Source organism: Argiope bruennichi, chromosome 4, assembly GCF_947563725.1.
Source record: "Argiope bruennichi chromosome 4, qqArgBrue1.1, whole genome shotgun sequence".
Classification (NCBI taxonomy): Eukaryota; Metazoa; Arthropoda; class Arachnida; order Araneae; family Araneidae; genus Argiope; species Argiope bruennichi.
In genome coordinates, this window is record NC_079154.1 from 109,598,576 (window position 1) to 109,619,280 (window position 20,705).

Below are 20,705 nucleotides of genomic sequence, written 5' to 3' on the forward strand. Positions count from 1 at the left end.
ACATTTAGTGTTTTTTTCAAATTCACACATTTATTCACATGTGAATATAAAAGATCAGTTTAGTTTATGATGAGCTGCAAATAAACAAGTAAGTGACCATTCCTGAGTAATATATAGAATTAAAAATAGTAATTAAAAAGAAAAAAAAATTGAAAGGTGGTTTTATATTGAAATCTCTAGAAGGAAAGGTTTATAATTTTAAGAGGAACATGAGTTCATGCCGCAATGAAATTGCTTTTTTTAATAATATAATCAAAATAATAAATTTGCAATTATTTGGACATTTATATTTTAATAAAATGCTTTTTGCAACATGATCAAATTTTAATTAAATTATTAACATCTATATGTCTTAAAACATATCTTATTTATATTCAAACCATAAAATTTCTAGGAATATAAATTTGTCGCTTTCAAATTTTATCTTTAACCTTTTGCAGGGAAGTGAATTTCTAACTTTTATATTTTCTGGCAAAATATATTCTAATACATTAATTATGTAAGTTTTTCTAAACAATGGACTGTAAAATTTAGAATAATATAAAAAGTATTTAGAAACATTTGACTGAAAACAAAGATTGATTATCCATGAATAATATTCTGACTCTTTTCAAAAATAAAGTCTAGAAAACAAATTCTAGAAAAAAGATTTAGGCGTTATGCAATGAAACTGCCAAACCAATATTTTCGAAGCGTTTTATGAAAAACGGAAACAAAATTAGTAAAAGATATGAACAAAACTAAGCAACATTATAGCAAAATAATATTTACTTAAAAAAAAACTTTTTATAACTTCTAATTCAGCATTTTATTTTGTCAGAAAAATAAAAATAAGTAACTAGAATCCATCATAATTTAAAATAGGCAGAAACCAGGTTATTTTTGTTGCTATAGCAACTGCGAATCAACGATCAGTATTGCTATTTTGATTAGAATGCCACATACGAAAGATAAATTCAAGGTGCCCCACTTATTTTCATTTTCTACTATAAAATCCTACTATAACAATATTTAAAAATAATCAGCTCTGTATAGTAAAATGAAAAGTGGGGAAACAAAGCTAATATTCAATTCTTATTTTCTGATCTGTAACTTCAAGAATCGTATAATTTACTTCCTGTTTGTGTCGTGACACAGCAGTTTCGATTCTGTAATAAGGAACTTTTTGCACTGTCATTTAATTAACGACCACCGGGACTGCAAAAGTTGGTGTACAAACTTTGTGGAAGGGTAACTGGATACGTTTTAAAATTAGTAATATTTTGTTAATTCACTTTTTTTATTGACGTTTCGTTTGTTTGGATTTTTTATTTTTGCTTATTGTGTATATGAAATTGATATGATTTTGGCGCACAGTTTTTTAAAGTGAGAAGATCAATATAAGATTTTAAAAAATAGTGTGTTTTCTTTATGTAATAATATTTATCGCATTCAGTACCACTTTTATTCCTTGCCTTTTACTGTTTAGTGCAAAGTTTGCTATTAGCATAGTATTTCAAATCCATCTAATTATTTCTTCTCAATTTCCCTGAAAACTTTAAAATAATTTTCAAATAGAATCAATAATTTGCATATATATTTTTGTATATATATATATATAATGTTAAGCATAATTTTTCAATGTTATATATTATTTTAGATCAGCGGTAAAAATTTCTCAGTTAAAATTATATGTTTCGTTTATGTCAAAATAAGCCCTAAATGTTTTTTTTTTTTAAAAGAAAAATACTTGTTATTGATGTAGGAGAAAACAATGAAAAATACTGTCTTTTCAAAGTGACTTGGAGAAAAATATTTTTATATCTACTTTGTGAAATAATTTTCATATTTTTCTCTTGGTCTTATTGAAAGTTTCCATTATATGACATTCATACTCTCAGAAATATGTAGCTGTTTAAAAAAGCACTCCACACTGGGCATATAATTGTCACTTATTTTAGAAATGATGTTCAAATTAAGTATAAATCAACATGCATTAAATATCTAGAAGATTCTTAGAAAATAAAATTAATACAAAAAAATATTGTTAAAATTCTAATATATTTAAAACTGTACAAGTGGCCCATATTCATTATCAACAGAAAAAAAGCATCTATTGTCCATATTCTGAATCTTGTAGCTGTATTGTTTTCTTATCTCAATTTTGAGACTTGATTTAATGAAATAATGGCATTGTTTATTGAGATAACTTGTTATACTACTGCTAAAATCAAATATTTTCCTCTTAATGTGAAATGGATATTTCAGATCTTGCAATTTTAACGTATTTGAAATTATTAAGTCCACCTGAAAACTATCCCTTGTGTAGATTTAAAACACAACTTAATAAATAATAAACTAAAATCTATTTGTGACATTTGTTTGGATGCAACAGCCATTTACTATTTTTTAAAATTTTAGGTATTAGATTATATAATAATGAAAATTGAATGTAAATTCCTTTCATAGTTTTTTGTTAATGTTCATTTTTTTAAATTATATAAATATTTGTCATTTTTATTATTGGCTCCTAGTGCAGCATTAATGTATTGCAGTTCAATTTTATTTTACACAATATGAAGTAAAAATAATTAAATGGTTAAGCTTATTTAATTTTACTTTTGTAAGTAAAAAGTGTGCATTTTTTTCAAAAAATTATAATTTTTACATGCATGTTATATTTTTCAGGTACTTTACATCCAGAAATAGAACTTGTTCCTTTAAATATTTAATTAGAAATATGTCGAAGTGGTCTCATCCTCAGGAGATTCGGATTCCAAATTCCTATGGCTATATTGCTGCTAAGACTTGGGGAAAAGAACATCATGAACCTGTTATAGCTTTACATGGTTGGCAAGATAATGCAGGAACTTTTGATCGTTTAATACCACTTTTGTCACAAGATTTATACATAGTTGCAATTGATGCTCCAGGTCATGGATTTTCTTCACATATGCCACCTGGTACATTTTACCAGTATCTGCAAAATTTGGTTGAGATCAAACGTATCATTGATTATATGAAATGGGATACGGTCAGTTTTATTGGCCATAGTTTAGGTGGTCAAATAGCTATTTTATTTAGCAGTATTTTCCCTGACAAAGTGAAAAATGTAGTTTTACTTGATATCATAAAACCGACTTCCTATAAAATAGAAGAATTAGCTGAATATACTAGGAGAAGTGTAGAAAATTTATTACAATTTGAAAAAAAGCTCACAAAGGAAGCACCAGTATATAGTTTAGAAGAAGCACATCAGAGATTAATGGCAGGCCTGTATAATCAAGTAACAGCAGAAGGAGCAGATATTCTTTTGAAGCGAGGCTGTCTTCCTTCAAAATGTGGCAAAGGTGTTGTGTTTTGTAGGGATATAAGGCTTCAAGTTAGTACTTCTATGCAACCAATTAGTCATGACAGTTTGAAAGGGTACTTACAGAATGTACAATGTAATTTATTAATAATTTTAGGTAAAGATACACCTAATGTTTTCAGATCTCGTTCACCAGAAGTATTGGATGAATTTATAAATTCATATAAGAAAACTTGTAGATATTTTAAATTAATTGAAATTGATGGCAATCATTTTGTTCACCTCAATAATCCTGAACGAGTTGCTCCTCTAATTGATGCTTTTTTTGAAGAAAACCTAAAATGTAAATTATCTAAAATATAAATTTTATATACAAATTAAAAAAAGGGCAAAAGAATTTATTTTTAAATCTTCATGTATCAAAGTATTATGAAAATGGTATATTTACTTAAATATCATATAAATTATTTATTATACCACACATTTTTGTTGAATCATGCTTTCCAATAAATTGGTCATTGGTGCATTCTGTTTTCATATTATTTAAACTGTTTATTTATTTATATATTAATGCTTTATACCTCTGTTGGATTATATTTTGAAATCAGTTGTAATTAAACATTTTAATATTGTCTTTGCAGTCAATAATTGGAATACATTTTCACAAATTTTGGATATTTGAGAAATTTGTTATTGGCTGAATATTTTTTTGTTAATATGAACAATATTTCATGAATACAAAATGACAAATTTGTTTGTTTTTTGTTGCAAATAATTTTGAATGTTTTGTTATGAATAATTGCTATTTACTTTTATATCTATTTTTTTAATAAATTTATTTTTAGTTTAAGGAAATGTGTATGTCTTATACTTTTTCATCATACTGCACCTTTAAATTATGCATTTTTAATATTTTCATATTTTACATTAATAACTGTTTCATTATTAGTTATGATGATTTATCTACTAAAAGTTATTGCAGTTATAGGTATTTATTTTTAACAATATACCTGCAATTTGAAGATAATTAAATACCAAGAGTTTAAAACTAGAAGACTGACCTTATATATGTACTTAGAAAAACTCGGAGCTGTTGCTTTAAACATCTACTTTAAATGACCAAAAACCACACTTTTTCAAGAATTGTTTGCTAAAATTTACTTAATTATTAAATTTTGCATTGTCATTACATTTATAGATATGCTGTTTGAATGGTACCATAATAGATACTGTATAAGAAGGTGGATTGTTTTTAATCTGAAGTATAAATGTATTTCTATTTTTAAGATGCCTGTGAAGAGCATTTAAAAAAAAAAATCATCTTAAGTGAATATCCAAAACAACTGATCTCATGTTGCTTTTGGTTATTTAAACTGCTATGTAGTTTTAGTCTGTTGAAGTTACAAAATAATTAGCATCATTAGAAATCTGATGTTCGTCATTTTTTTTCAAGTAATCAACATCCATCCTGTTATCCTTTTTCTATTGATGAATACGGAAGTCTCATAAAGAAAATAATAAATACTAATGCCTCCATTTGAAAAATGCAGCTTTTATAAGAAAGGATCTCGTAACTTTTCAATCTTTCATAACATAACAATATCAAGGAGGATTTTCACTTGATAGTCATTACTGAATATTCAAATGCTCTTTAAAGACTACCAGAGCTAATATTATTATCTAACATTTAACCATTTCTATTTAGAAAATATCACTACGAAGTTGGATTGATGTCAAGCAATTTTGAGTGAAGTTGTAGTACAAGTTTAGTCAGTTATAGTGGACATTCTTTGAGTTTATGTTACTTAATCAAAAAAGTCTTGCTAAATTATAAAGGATTAATCAGAGAACAGGTGACTTCAATTTCTTTAATTCTTTTATTAAGTAGATGCTTTTGTTGGACCATAAGCATTAAATAATTACTAATATTACTATTATTTCAAAATTCCTCTGGACAGGACATTAAAATTTTTTAAAGACAACTACCATATGAAATTTCATTTTGATTGGTTCATTTATGTATTTTCAAATGTTCTAGCCTTATTTTACGCACATGAAAGTGGGTTAAAGTTATTTTGTCACTACAGTAATTTTAGTCTTCAAATAAGAAATACATAACATGCTTCTTTAAAATTACCCTGTTTATATTTAATTTCATTTGGTTAATCCATTTAATGAAGATATTTAAATAACTCATCACCATGCTGCCAGAAAAATGAGTTTGGGGAATTTATTACTACAGATTTTTTAGTCAACATACATGCATCATGTTAATCAAAATTCACCTCACATTTTGAGTTTTACTGGATCATACAAACGTATTAAAAAAATTAAATATTGTTAAGCTTATCTTTTGGGAAGTTCAATTTCTTGAAACTGCTCTATTTATATTTCTCTACTAAAGAAAATGAAAAATCCATATTATATTTTAATAGTGATAATTTTTCACCCAATTCTTCGAGTATTTATCTTCATTTCATGAGAATTAATATTTTACAATATTACATCAAAGTTGTTCCTTATTCTATTATAAATAATTCACAAAGGATATATTCATTATAAACCCAAATTTGAGAAAAATGTGTCTGTATTTCGGAAATTCCAAATTTAAGAAAATAAAATATTGAATCCTATATATATATGTGTAATATCAATGAAATAATGTATGTTTTGCTTTACTTTTAATGAAGAATCACTTTTTTTAAATGAAACATTTTTCTTCCTAGAAAGGACTTAATTTTTTTCAAATTGCTTTATATTTAGTAAAACATTTTTTAAAAAAATTATTTTAGTTATATTAATATCTCATTTAAAAGCTACATAAGGTCTATTTTGGGATAAATTCAATAATTTTGAGGACGATTACGGTTGCTCTCTCAACTTTTCTATTCCATACCTTCATTTTTAAATGACACCCTATTCTTATTAGAGAACATTTTGTAATGATTCCAATATGAAAATAAATTTAAAGCAAACCATGAAAGAATTATATATATACAATTTTAAGGAAATTTTTGTTGCTATAGTTTTAGAAATTTTGACCTTTCTTTTTAAGTATTTAACTGAAGATATTTTTACGCCAAACTATAATAGAAAATAACCTCTAAAACTCTTGCAGTCATGTTCAAAAACTGAAGTACATATTGAATAGATATTTTCAGTACCAGTTTATTTCTATATAAATCTTCAATAAAAATAATACACATGAATTACAGGGCCAAAAAATTCTAATTTATATGTATATAGTAAGATTATATAATTGTATTATTTTTATTTTTTTAAGTTAAAATTCTTTAAATTTTTCCATCATAAATTAAAATGTTTAATTTAAAGCAAGCATGCCAAACTCAAGAATCTACAATGATTATCACTTAAATATTACTTTGAATACCTAAAATGAATAAAATTCCATCCAATAAATTAATATCAAATTAGATAATTTAAAGTGTATTATTATTTATAGATACAGCACCTATTAATAAAATGTTATTTACAGGATAGTATTTAAGAATAAAATGCAACCTACAGGTACAAGACCTATAGTTAAAACGTTCGTAGGTATAGTATATCAATGGCTATATATTTTTTTCCATACAATCAAAGCAGTTTAACAAAATTGCCATGGAGTAATCACATAGGAATGTCATGTTATTTAGAATTCTTTTCTGGTTGTTGGATCATATTAACACTTTTCTAATTCATTTAAGCTGCTTCATTATTTCTCTCTCTTTTTCCAAGGGAAAGTTAGACTAAGTGTAGATCCAATGTAACTATACTCAGAAAACACACTATTTTGACATTTTGGAATTAATCATCAATTGAAGATTTTCATTAAATTCATTCCATTTTTATATTATCATCTTAAAGTGAATTTGAAAGACAAAAAATTATTATAAGATTATATACTGTTTATAAAAATAAATTATTATCTAAAAATCAGAAATTAAATTAATTAAAATTTCAATATTTTATCATGCTAATACAAATATGCCATTTGCAGCTATTTCTTTCACCAACTGTTTACTAAAAAGTAGGCAATATTTTGAATGGGCTGATGTTGCTAATATTCTCAACTCTTTAATGATGTTTACGGGATGAATTACACAAGACTGCTATGTATGGTCATTGACTATATGTTGTACAAAACATAGTTTTCATTCAAATTTCCCACTTCAGCATTTTAATTAATATTGAGTCTAGTTTCAACAAACAAATGCTTATTCATGAGAAAGAATCAAATTAATTTTCAAAGCTCTCCACAGTTTTTTTAAATTTATGACCTTCAAATAAAAGATTAAAAAGCTACTCCAATCTCATTTACTTGATGAAAAAAATTATCAAGATCGAATAAAAATAATTAGACCAAGAAATCTATAAACTCCACAATAGTGTCTTTATTTTTTTTAGTCTGTCTGATGAAAATGCAACAAAGAATACATTTTTTTTCACATTTATTTGTTCTCTGCATAAACAACATTTAACATTTCTTATTAATACTTAATTTACAGGAAGTCTGTTCATTACGCATTCAAATGTTTTTAAAACTAACTACTGAGAATTATACTTGAAGAACGTGGAACAATATCAGATATTTTCTATTGGGAGGGGTATAAGATTTGCAATATTTTGTTTCCATACACCCGCACTCAACTTTATTAATAGTGCAATACTGAAAAAATTTAACTGGCATTAAGGTTGAAATAATTTCAATTGAGAAATTTCGTTTGAAAATTAAAAAAAAAAGAGACAATTTTAGTTTTATTAACTTGCATAAAATCAGATATATAATAAGGCACTAGACATCATTGAAGGAGCTAGTCACTCTGACACATTTGAAGAAATGGCTTAACAATCTCTGTAACATATTGAAAACCAGCTGAAAATGTCTCTTAATACTTCACTGCATACTTCTTAATAAAGGTATTATCACCCCTCCCTTTTGTGTAAAGAAATAAGGATCTTGGCTGGACTCTAAATACTAGAGTACTGTTATTTTTTTATTTTCAAGATCCAACATGATCATTCTGCATTTCGCAGTAAAAAATTAAAAAATGAATATGCTCAGAAACTTTTTGAATGATCAACTGAATCCAAAATTTGTGACAGAGATACAATGTTAGATAGAAGATAACTTATTGAATTTCATTTATCTAAGTTGCTGAGATTTTTTAAAAATAGTTTTTATGATATGCAGACCGAAAGATGGTCAACATTGTTTATGGATGAGGTGGTGCAAAATTTTATTTGGATATATACTCTAGCTGCAACAGTGCCAAAATTTACAGATGACACACTTTGTCTTTTGAATTTATCATGTATATTCAACACTCGGACTAGCAAACAAAATAAAAACCTTCATGAAGATGGATTTTGTTAAAAATTTGATAGATAGATTCAATGTTAAAAAATTCCAGTTCAAAGCATTTTTGAGTTATTGTGTTCCCAAACATACATATTCCAAAATATGTTTTTTTTTTTAAAAGTTTAAATTGTGAAGACTGGGTAAAAGCTTGAACTCAAAAGTGATCCTTGATTACAATTCTTTCCCTTTAAAAATTCATATACAAAAATGTAAAAAAAAAATCTTATCAGTACTAATTTAGTTTTGGTAAGAGCAACAAATAGCATACATAATTTTGCAGTGTCATAAATATTTTACTTTACTTTTATTTTTGGAAGCCTTGAAGGAATCAGTGTATTCACTTTTGAAAGCCCACAATAAATTCTGACATATTGTTAAGACGTTCTAAACTTTTGCACAAAAAATATAAATAAGTTCACTAATGAAGAATCTCTTAATGATTTTGAAAGATAACTAATAAATGCCCTACAAACGAGTAATCATGTATAAAAAAAGCAACAATGGGCAGAAGCTATTATTAAAAATTAACACACATGGTTTTTCATGAGTTTTCTCTAAAAGATCTCCCCTCCCACCCATTTTAACAAGTAAAAAAAGAGATGAAAGTCAATAAATGAAACAGATATATTCTCCTCTAACTAAAGGGGTAAAAAAAAAATAATAATAAAAATTGAAAGAATGTATTTTCCTCATATTATCAGTATTTTTCTAAATTGAGATTACCCTCCTCCCCCCCCCCCCCGACCTCTGGATTCATTGAGATCAATTTAATACTGAAAGATGACACAGCAAAGAAAATATAGTCATATAATCAGGCAGATCTAGGCCTTGTGAAGTTTTTTTCTTTCTCCATGAGAAAGGGGTAGGGAAAGCACTTGATAAAAACTAAGTATTTTTAAGGCCTTTATAAAAGAACTATAAAAAATACACAGTTACTAAGAGCTTTTAATGGCACTATGCACACTGTTGTATGTATATTATAGTCTATCAGTTATGGAATGAAGCTGTATGGAAGTAATAAGTTTTCTTTTTCCCTTTAATTCTGAGGTTTATTAAACTTGTAATTGCATACCTTTATAGTCTTTTTTTTTAAATGTAAATTCATATTCAGCCAGAGATGTTATTAGAATTTTTGAACTATAGATGATAGATTTCTGTTAACTACAAGAAGCTGTTTAATATTTAATGAAAAAGAAAAATCATTTTAGGATCTATCACAAACATGTCAAGATTGAATATTTAATTTTTAGGTAAAAAAGATCCAATAGAACTTTATCACAAAGTCTTTAAAAAATTCTTTTTTGTCTCTAAAAAATTAAATTCATGAGAACCAGGATTCAAAACCTCAGAAAAATAAAGTTGATTTCATAATATCAAATATAAAAAAACTACTCCAACAACAACAACAACAACAAAACAAACTAGCTTTGTTTTTTTCAGTTTCAGTTTAAAATATGCAAAAACATTTTTAAACTTTCAAACTGAACTCGAAACACTTTACATAAATTTGAAAATCATTGAGACGAGATTTCTTGATGAATTACTATACTTCATGCCCTTTATTCTAAAATATAACAGCACAATAATATCTCAATATATTAATTAAAATAAATGTGTATCAATGTGTGCTAAGAAAATAAAGTGAAAATACTTAAAAATATTTGACCTCATCTGATTATATGTATAAATATTTTTATTCCATAAAAGTAAAAATTTTCGAATGCAGTGATTTAAAATCCTTTTTTTTAAATATCCAATTAAATATTTCACATCCAAATTGTTAGGGTTGACTGAACATATTCAATAATAATAATAAAAAAAAAGTCAAATTAATCTTTATATTTTATATAATATACTTAACTAGAAGATATAAATCTCAATGTTTAGATTATAAGTGAAAATAATTCAAAAATGGTTGTGTGCATTTTTAACCTTTGGATTTTAGGAGCCAAACTTTCAAAAATTTCTCTAAATGTGAAAAGCATAACCGCATTTGTTAGAAATGAACTCTTTGATTTCGACCACCTGTTGTGTTAATGGCACTGCAATTACTTAGGAATATTGAAAATAATTTAAACATTTGAATTTATTAAATGTCAAAGTTATTGCTGAATCCATGTATTTATTCTTTTGAAGCCTGAAAATTACAATGTGAACTTCATTTTATTTTTTATATCTAGCAAATCAATTTTTTATAAAAAAGGTAACAATTTAAGTATAATATTTTAAGACTCTAGTTGTTTATATTTTCTATTTAATAATGTTCACTTCTCCTCTTATGTATTAAGGCAGGTTACTGCGTTCTTCTATTCCATAGGTTAAAAGAATAAGTGAATCTTGTAATATTAATACATTGCATACAAAATCGTTATTATATATTTATCATAATTTGAAATTTTTGTAATATAAATAAATAGTAGCATTTCTTACTACACTTTTAAAATTTAGTACGCATTTTGAAATTTAAAATTTTTTGCTGAAAATTCTAATTACTTTTAACATGTATACCTATTTTGAAAACTTAACAGTTTAAAATAATCATTAACTGAATTAAAAAATATATTCCCTATCCCAAAATTTTCTAAAATGCAACTTAGCAAATTTTAAAAAATATAATTCAATAAAGTAAAACTGAGCAAAGTAGAGTTTACTTAGAATATGATATATAGGCATGATTACCCATTTACATTAATTCATATGTAAAAGTTAGTAATTTATTTATAAATTTCTACTTTTTAACATAATATTAAAATTGAGACCATACTAAGATGAAAAGTAAATTGCCTTATTTCCAAAAAGTTTTCAGAAAGCATTATAAAACTTTAACCTGATTAAATTCTCAATATAGGTCATCATTTGCTATTGAAGATTAGTATTGTAGAGATAGGAAAATTCATATTACAAAATTATGCAAAAGGAAAAGACGCAATTCTGTTTGGCCTAGCATAAATCATGAGTGAAATTATGTATATTAATTCTGTACATCTTAAGATTTAATTATTTTGGAAAAAAAAACAAAAATGAAACACCAAAACGTGGCCTAGGAAAACTCATCAGCACCAACACTGATTTTAAACTTCTGAACCTATAGGGTACACAAAGGAAAGAAAGATTTTAATAAAATATTACTGGAAAGTTTATTCAAGAAGGGCAGGAGAGGATTTTTAATTCATCATTGGTACAACAGCTTATCAACTTTTAAGCAAAAGATTAAAATGATATGAAACAATGGTATTTATAAATGTTTCTTTCTCCTTGATTTAAAAAAAACAAACAATGTATTTAAATTCAATGACTTTTCTAAACTGTTTTACTTCATAGGTAGTATCACTTCAATGAGTAATATTACCTCATTTAAATTCCATCTTATTTTAAAGTGAATAAAAAAAATCAGACAATTTGAGGAAATTAAACTTTAGAATGAAAAGATCCCAACAAAGAGTATTATTTATTTTTACTTCTTATCTATCGATATAATATGAAGACAAGTTATAAGCATATATATTTATCTTTATATATTTGTATTTTAAATTTCAAATATAGCCACTTTAGTGAATATTTATTCAAAAACTGTTATGTAATAATCATATAGTTATTTTGAACTAAATTAGCAAAGAATATTTCTTTGATCAGCCATTATTTTTCATTAACAACCACATTTTTGATAAATTTACAGATAATCCATATCTTTAGAATTAGATGATATATTTATTCTCAGATTATCTAAAATATAGAGCAACATGAAAGCTTGATAATTTGTATCTTTAAAAAAGGTAAACAGCATTGTATTTACATATCTGTTCAAAATATAATTTCTTTTTGAATAGATCACCAAAAATTTTAAAACACCTTTGATATTTAGTGATATACATATATTTATGCCTGGTCAAACGTTGCATCATTTAAGCACGACTCGGAAAATTTAATGCTTCAGTTTAAAAACAGTATGTAAAAAGTCACTAATATTAAATATCACCAACAAGCACCTACATAAAAATTATTAGAATTTTCTTACATACGTGTTCATAAAATTAATTTCAAAAAAATTATATTACAAATTTTATTCTTTTATATACAAGTACTAAACAAATGTGCGCAATTTTAACCATATTTCATATTTATTATCACTCACTTCAAATTTAAAGAAATACAACTATTTCAGATATTATATTTGTTCCAAATATTTATATGTCCCAAGTTCTTGAAGAAATTGTTATTGTATTCATTACAAGAGAAAAAAAAATTTCAAATGCTAAATTTATTTTCAAGCATAATACCTTTTATCAAATTTTTATAATAAAACAGCTTATAAATACAATGAAAAGAAAAAGTCAAAACAGAATGTTAAGCTTTTTATTATTACTAATATAGCAAAATAGTGTAAACAATATTCAGCACAATTCTTATCAGATCAGTAAATATTATTTGATCATTACAGTTTCTTTCAACATAGCCAGCCACCAGCTTTTGAATATCAAATACAATTAGTACTATTAATGAAACTTTAAGAAAATAAGGAGCATTACATCACAGTTAAGTATCCATCCATCTTTCTTACAATGCCTTCTGATGGAGTGAACATTGAGATGATAATGATAGGAATAGTCAATCAAAAACAATTTTGCAAAAGCAAACATTAAAAAAAAGAGTATTTTTAATTATTCCTTCATAGCTTCTTCAGATGGTTGTTGACTATGGCTAATTTGGGGATGATCTTCCTTCTTCTTAATACCAGACAAAATATCATCAATGCGCAACAGCATTATTGCAGTTTCAACTGCAGTTTTATAAGTTTGCAGCTTTACAGCCAATGGTTCCCAAATACCATAGGTCTTCATATCAACTAACTGACCAGTTGTTCCATCGATACCCCAAGTAATATTACCTGGAGTGGCATGCTTAGCACGAAGAGCAGTAAGAGATCTGATTACATCCCCACCACAATTTTGAATCAATGTGCGAGGAATTACTTCAAGTGCAGTTCCTACAGCTGCATAAGGTTTTTGAGTGATTCCAGTGAGGGTTTTTGATTTTTCCATTAACTTCTGGCTCACAGCCATTTCAACAGCTCCACCGCCTGGCACAAGATATGGATCCAAAAGAACATTTCGGGCTACACACATAGCATCTTGAAGACTACGCTCAATTCCTGCGAGAATGTCCTTACTAGCACCACGCAATAGAATTGTGCAAGCTTTAGGATTTTCACACTCTACAACAAAACAGAAATATTCATCGCCGATCTTTTCAATTTTGAACAGTCCTGCTTTAGTGCCAATATCTTCTTCCTTCAACTCATCAACTCGACTAACAATTGTAGCACCACATGCACGAGCAATCCTATTATTGTCGGTTTTTCGTACTCTTCTAATAGCAGTAATGTTGGCTTTTACTAAATAATGTTGAGCGAGATCACTGACACCCTTTTCAGTAAATACAACATCTGGTTTGAATTTAATGATGTCAGCACATAAATCTTGAATGTACTTTTCTTCTAACTGTAAAATCTTAGTAAAATCCTCTTCTTTGGAAATTTCAATTTCTGTCTGACTTTCACCCTTTTTATATTCCAAGTTGCAATCCAACAACATAATTCGTGGGTTTTTAATGTATCTCCGCATTTTAGCGTGGGTGACATCTTTGTTTATCATAACACCATCCAATACTTTAGAATCTTCTATGCTTCCTCCAGGTATTTTTTCAACTTTTGCATAGCGCTTGATATCAATTTCAGTGCGACCATTATTGTCAAACTGCACTGTTCTAACAGCATCAAGTGCGATTTGACATGCTTTCTCGCCCCAGTTTCCCATTACTTTGGTTTTTAAACAACCCATGATGATTTTTAACATATCATCAGTATTATCAACATCGACGGGAACTGAAATTTGAGTATGAAGAATATTTATAGCATCTTCGAGTGCCATACGGTATCCATTAATTATAACAGTAGGGTGAACATTTTCCTCCAAAAATGGCAATGACTTTAGGAGCAATTCGCCGGCTATGACTATTACGGATGTTGTACCATCACCTACCTCTTCATCTTGAGTACGGCTGATTTCGATCATTGTTTTTGCAGCAGGGTTTTGAGCTGTGATCTCTCGTAAGATGCAGTTTCCATCATTGGTCATAACCACACCTCCCATTGGATCCAACAACATTTTTAACATCGCTCTAGGACCGAGGCACGTGCGGATGACATCTGAAACTGATTTCGCATAATGCACATTTTGGATCTGTACTTTCCGGCCTGATTCTCTAGTAGTGTTCTGACTAAGAACTAAAATCGGTCCTGGGCCCATTTGCATCATGATTATCCGATTAAATCGAATTCAAAACTAAGATTTTAAAGAGAACTCTGTTTGATACTCACACAATGGCGGTGATGAGAGAATTACAGTGACAGTCACAGAGAGAAATTTCCAGAAGGCAAAAAAATAATGCTAAATCATGATCTGCGATAATTTTTTTTTTAACTTATGGTATCTGTTCTATCAAAATTAATATAAATGCATAAACATTTTTAAGTATTAATAATATTTTTCATGATTTTACAAATAATTTTACTGCCATCCATTGAATTCAATATGAATTGATAATAAACAAGAAAAAAATTTGGAATGTGTTTGTGTCGATATAAATATACGCTCACGCATATTAGGAACTATTTAATTTAGAATTTTCGGTAATCATTTAAATATTAAAAAATATTAAGAGAAAAAATAACAAAATAAAAGTATTGGGCTGTTTATGTTTACATTTTTTCCTCCAGACTGCTGATGAAATCGGAGAGAAACCGCCGCATCGCGACGAATGCGTTTCTGTATATATACCCATTTAAAAACTTTCCTTGTTAAATTCTCCGATAAAATCTCCTCATTTTATTGGCAAAAATGATGCGGTCTAATAGACGTATATATTCTTTAGTGAATCATATTTTCAAAAATATAAAGTTGGAAAAAAGAATTGATTTGTTAGTATTATTTAAAAATCCAATAGCCTTTATTGTAGAAATACTAGATTAATTTAACTGTAATTTTTATGTTCCTATTAGCAAAAAAAAAAAAAAAAAAAAAATGTGATAAGTAGCAATTTATTTATTTAATGCAGCATCAATGAAGATGAAATTAAGTTGATTTTACAATTATTTAGATTTCTATCCTTAATTACTGTTTATGTTTTTAAATGGATTTCGAAAATATTTGAATAAATGACCACTTCCGTCATTGCTATATGTTCAAAATAGCTTATCTTTAGCAATATATGAAGGATTTAATTATCTCCTTATTCTTATGTCTTTTTCATAAAAATGTTAATTTTATATAGTTATTTATGGAAATAAGTATTTAAAATTCTGCAATTTATTTAAAATCTTGTATAATATTAAATTATTTTTTAAGTATTGTAATTTTATTTAAAATATTTTTATAAGCAGCTGAATTGATTTAACATAGTAAATATTTTTTTATAACAAATTTTTCTCAGCCATTCTTATAAACATTTCCTGAGAGGAAGATTGCAAAATATTCTGGCTTAGTTTTAAAATGCAAGCATTTATCTTTGGATGTTTTCAGTCTATTTCTGAAATTCAAAAATTTAATCATTTTTCTTCTGATTTAAAAAAAAAGTATTTTCTAAATAAAAACTTTGACATCTTTATAGAATTAGCTTTTACTAAGCTGTTGCTAGAAATAATGTTGTTACTAATTAATATTGTTGTAAACTAAATGGAAATAGCTATGAAGTGAGAGATTGAAAAAAATTATGACAATAAAGACATTAATACCATAATAAAGTAATTAATACCATTATAGTATACTTAATATATTATAAATGAAAATCCTAAATTATGTTTAAACAGAAAATGTGAAATTATAATTTTTTCAGCATTATCGAAGAAAAATTGAATTTTTATTGTATATTTTTTAGGGTTGTGGAAAATATTTCTAAAAATACCTTATTTCTTTGCTCATAAAATATATTAGTTTATCAAATATTATATATATTTGTTTGTATATGAGTTTTGCTAAGTTGTTTTAGATCCAAACTTTTAAGTTATTTTATTTAGAAACTATTTTCATATAAAGAATTGTATTGAAAATGAAATTCTTTATTTAAAAAAATATTTTAGAAATAGAGCATTAATAATAAATGAAAAAAGAATAATTCAGGTTCTTTTATATAAAGTATGCCAGCAATTAATCGGAAAAAAAAATATTCAAAAAGATATGTTTATTGCAACCAGCAATCATCAAAGATGTCATGCTAGTTTATTGACTATGACAGACAGTTAAGTTTAAAATTTGGCAGTGGCGAACTACAAAGCCAAGAGTTTGTAAATAGCACAGTTAATACACAATTATCATAATTCAGAGCTAATCTGTAACTTGAAAAGTAATATTCTAAGACAAAATGATTTTAAGAAAATTTTTTCTCCTCAAAAGTATTAAATCTGTGAAAATACAGTGAAAGGGATTGATTAATCTTGTAGTTATAAACCAAGATTTAAAAAGCTCTGCTTTTTTTTTTTTTTTTTTTTTTTTTTTTTGCAAGAGTTCTGTTTTTGTATCTTAACTAAGCAATCAAAATACATAACTTGCTGCATCTGAACTACTGAAGTTTCAAATATATGTGATGAAGTCTTCCATTTATTTGTATGAATTATATTGTTTGGTATTAAAGTGTGTCCTGTTCATTTTTCTGTTTATGAACACAAACACATAAAAAATATAAATAAAACACATTTTTCAAATTATAATTAAAAATAATTTGTATTAAACACCAAGAGAAATAAGCTCCTTCCATTCATATTTTGACATAATCTCTTATCCTTATTTTTAATTTTGTCAACTCATTTATTTCTTTCTATTGGCAATTGATTTGTCAGTAGGAAGAAATGCCTTGATTATTATTGCTGAGCAAATTCTCCATGCTTTGTTGATTGAATGACCATAATTTATTTATCTTTTTTAATGTGTTCAAGTGATGATGAACACATAAATAATAATTAAAAAAATTTTTTTTTGAAGATGTTATTGTTGGATGTACTTTATTTAAATTTTTACAAGGTAGTTTTTGGAAAATGGTCATTTTTAAAATGAATAGTACTCTGATGATAGGAAAAGAGGAAATCAATGGCATGTGTCTATCTATTCCACATATAATGCAATTTAATATCCATCTTGGTAGTGTGTACTCAAGAGTACCATACATTTGTATATGCATTTGTTAAAATTGAAATATCTTCTTATATCGACGGTCACCAACACGAGTCATGAAAATCACTCTCAAAATAGAACTTTAAAAGTCCTTATTTGTGAGGAATCAATAAGAGAATGCATAGTTTCAAAAAGATTGGACTGATGGTCATATAGCAATGACAGATATTGCGTGTTCTGCGTTCCCTAATTGTATAATTTTTTTACAATGGTATTATTTTGTGAATCACAGCCTTGTTACTATGTTTTCCTTTGCATGATTTTTTTACCTTCATCTTTTAGAATACTGAGAAACACATTCATATGAAAGTAAGCTGCAGTTGTACAGTAAAATAACACAAAAAGAATGAAAAATTACTATGAAATACTGCTCAAACATATATTATTCTTAAAAGATAATCAAGAAATGAAATAAATAAATATTCTTCATGTGGCAAGAGGCATAGATTTATAACTAATTTATATTCGTAATGAAAAATGTAAGGATGTTTATGTCACTGATTAATCATGAAAGGATAAAATGTCTGTTCTGGCAGACAACTTTAATCAAGTAATGGTAAATCAGTAATAAGAACTAATGAATTTAAATTTATGCATTAATGGTAATGAGTTTAAAAAATTCATTTTAGATCTTAATTCTGCTATAAAGCTGGTCATAAGTATAGTTTATATTGTAAGACAATATCTTTTTCTGGGGGAGGGAGTTTAATATTAGCATCCTTTCTGGAGTTTGTAATTACATTAAAACCATAAAAGTTGACCAGTAGAAGCAGAGAATGTCTTCCAATTCATAACCCAAAATGTTAGGAATGAAAAAAAGCGTTTTCCTTTTGTAGTGTATAATTAACAGAATTTTTTATATTTTAGAGAATAAGTTTTATAAATTAATTTTTATTCATTAATTTCCCCCATTCTAGGTACCAAAGAGGTCTAAATAACTGCAGAAATTTTTCAGTTCATAATGAGAAGGATGTTAAAGAAATAGAAATTCCTCTGCCTTATGGAAAAGTGGCTGCAAAAGCTTGGGGGAATGAAAAAGCATTTCCAGTTTTAGCTTTTCATGGTTGGTTGGATAACTGTGGAACTTTTGATAGACTGATACCTTTACTTTCTAATCAGTTTTACTTTGTAGCGATTGATGCACCTGGTCATGGGAAATCTTCACACTTACCAGCTGGTACACTGTATTCAGATATTAGTATGGTAATGGATTTTAAAAAAGTAGTTGAATATCTTGGATGGGGAAAGTTTCATATTGTAGGCCACAGCTTAGGTGGAATATTTGCATTGTTATTTTCAGCAATTTTTCCTGATTTAGTGAAAAAAGTTGCATTACTTGATGTTGCAAAACCAATGTCATCATCATTGGATTTAGTTCTTGATGTCAAAGTTAATGGTATAAATAGATTTATGAATTTGGAGAAAAAAGTGTTAAATGCTGTGCCGCCAGTATATACATCTGAATCTGCAGTCACAAGATTAATAAAAGGCACTCATAACGAAATCAGTGAAGAAGGAGCAAGAATTTTGTTAAAACGTGGCTCTAAACCATCTGATTGTGGGCAAGGGGTTATTTTCACTCGTGATTTAAGATTTAAGCCACTTGAATTAATTAGTATGAGAAGTCATGCAACTTATGAACAGTTCATGTCTTATTTACAATGTGAATTATTAGTTATACTTGCTAATCAAACATCTGCATATTATCAGCCAGAAGAACCTGAAATTCTGCAACGATTTCTTGATTTTTATGCTAAAAATGTGCCAGGATTTACTTTAGAACATGTTGATGGAAATCATTTTGTTCATTTAAATAATCCTGAAAGAATAGCACCTATAGTTAATAAATTTTTAACCAGAGAACCTATTTCAAAATAAGGTGTTTAGTAATAATTTTTTTAAATACACGTTGTAAAAATTATTTCTAGATTTTTACCTCTTTGTTATATATAGTTCAGAAAAAATATTATAAATCTTACTTCTGTTAAGTTTAATATAGGTGGTTGATTTTAAAATTGTTCAAATATTTATTATGTTTTGTTTCTTCACTATAGTATGACATTAGAATCTTGATTATTTTGTAACTTTTAAAATTTTATTAATAAATAGGAGCTTATTTTTTAATTGATATCAATAAAAATTTACTTCATAATAAACATTGTACATATTACCATAAAATGACCTACTTAAAGCACCAATGATAAATAATTCAATTTGACATAATGTTATCTTATATGCAGACATGACACAAGCTTGGGAAAAAAAGCCACTGAATTTCATAAAATAATGTATTATGCCCGATATAAACATTAAGAAGTAAAATAATTATGATTAATTCAACAATAAAATGAATAAATTTATACAAAAAGTGCTTGAGACTTTAAAAATATTGTAATAGTATTACGTAATAGGAAATTAATTAATCTTGTGTTAAATTTAATTCTGAAAATGCTGAAATCTGCATCATGCCTGTGTATAAAATAACTTCCTCCTTTGACATGTTTCTAGATTTCAATACAGAAAATGAGCTAAATATACATTTTTTTTTATTTGAAAGTATTATTTTTTTTAAAATTTGATAAAATCATACATACATCTTAAAAGAAATTTCAGTTTATTATTCTATCTTGGGAACTATTAATTAAAAATTCTTAATATATATAAGATTTATAGATTTCATGTCTTATACATTTGTTAGCTGACTTCTGAAGTCAACATGTAAAAAGTTTGTGTGCTTACTTTTTATTATTTTATCGATATCATTATTCAGAGTATTTTTTTAAAATATTTCCTGACAGTCATTTATATTTGATATTTTTTGAACAAAAATGTT

At 26.5% G+C, this 20,705-nt stretch overlaps 3 protein-coding genes across 5 annotated transcripts; 2 read left to right on the forward strand and 1 right to left on the reverse strand.

Moving 5' to 3' along the window:
- The first annotated feature begins 1,075 nt into the window (after nt 1-1,075).
- LOC129965359 (serine hydrolase-like protein) lies at nt 1,076-3,850 on the forward strand. 3 transcript variants are annotated; one of them, XM_056079188.1, is made up of 2 exons: nt 1,076-1,230; nt 2,668-3,845. In XM_056079188.1, exon 2 carries the CDS (start codon nt 2,720-2,722, stop codon nt 3,650-3,652), a length of 933 nt encoding a protein of 310 aa, XP_055935163.1. In that variant the 5' UTR covers nt 1,076-1,230; nt 2,668-2,719; the 3' UTR covers nt 3,653-3,845. The 3 variants fall into 3 exon arrangements, with proteins under 3 accessions (XP_055935163.1, XP_055935161.1, XP_055935162.1); XM_056079186.1 differs by having other exon boundaries at nt 1,099-1,365; nt 2,668-3,850; XM_056079187.1 differs by having other exon boundaries at nt 1,114-1,254; nt 2,668-3,843.
- A 9,140-nt stretch (nt 3,851-12,990) lies between these two features.
- LOC129965534 (T-complex protein 1 subunit gamma-like) lies at nt 12,991-15,062 on the reverse strand. Its single transcript, XM_056079507.1, has one exon. It carries the CDS (start codon nt 14,963-14,965, stop codon nt 13,310-13,312), a length of 1,656 nt encoding a protein of 551 aa, XP_055935482.1. The 5' UTR covers nt 14,966-15,062; the 3' UTR covers nt 12,991-13,309.
- Nucleotides 15,063-15,307: 245 nt separating this feature from the next.
- Nucleotides 15,308-20,670, forward strand: LOC129965535 (serine hydrolase-like protein). Its single transcript, XM_056079509.1, has 2 exons — nt 15,308-15,627; nt 18,790-20,670. Exons 1-2 carry the CDS (start codon nt 15,548-15,550, stop codon nt 19,748-19,750), a joined length of 1,041 nt encoding a protein of 346 aa, XP_055935484.1. The 5' UTR covers nt 15,308-15,547; the 3' UTR covers nt 19,751-20,670.
- Nucleotides 20,671-20,705: the final 35 nt, after the last annotated feature.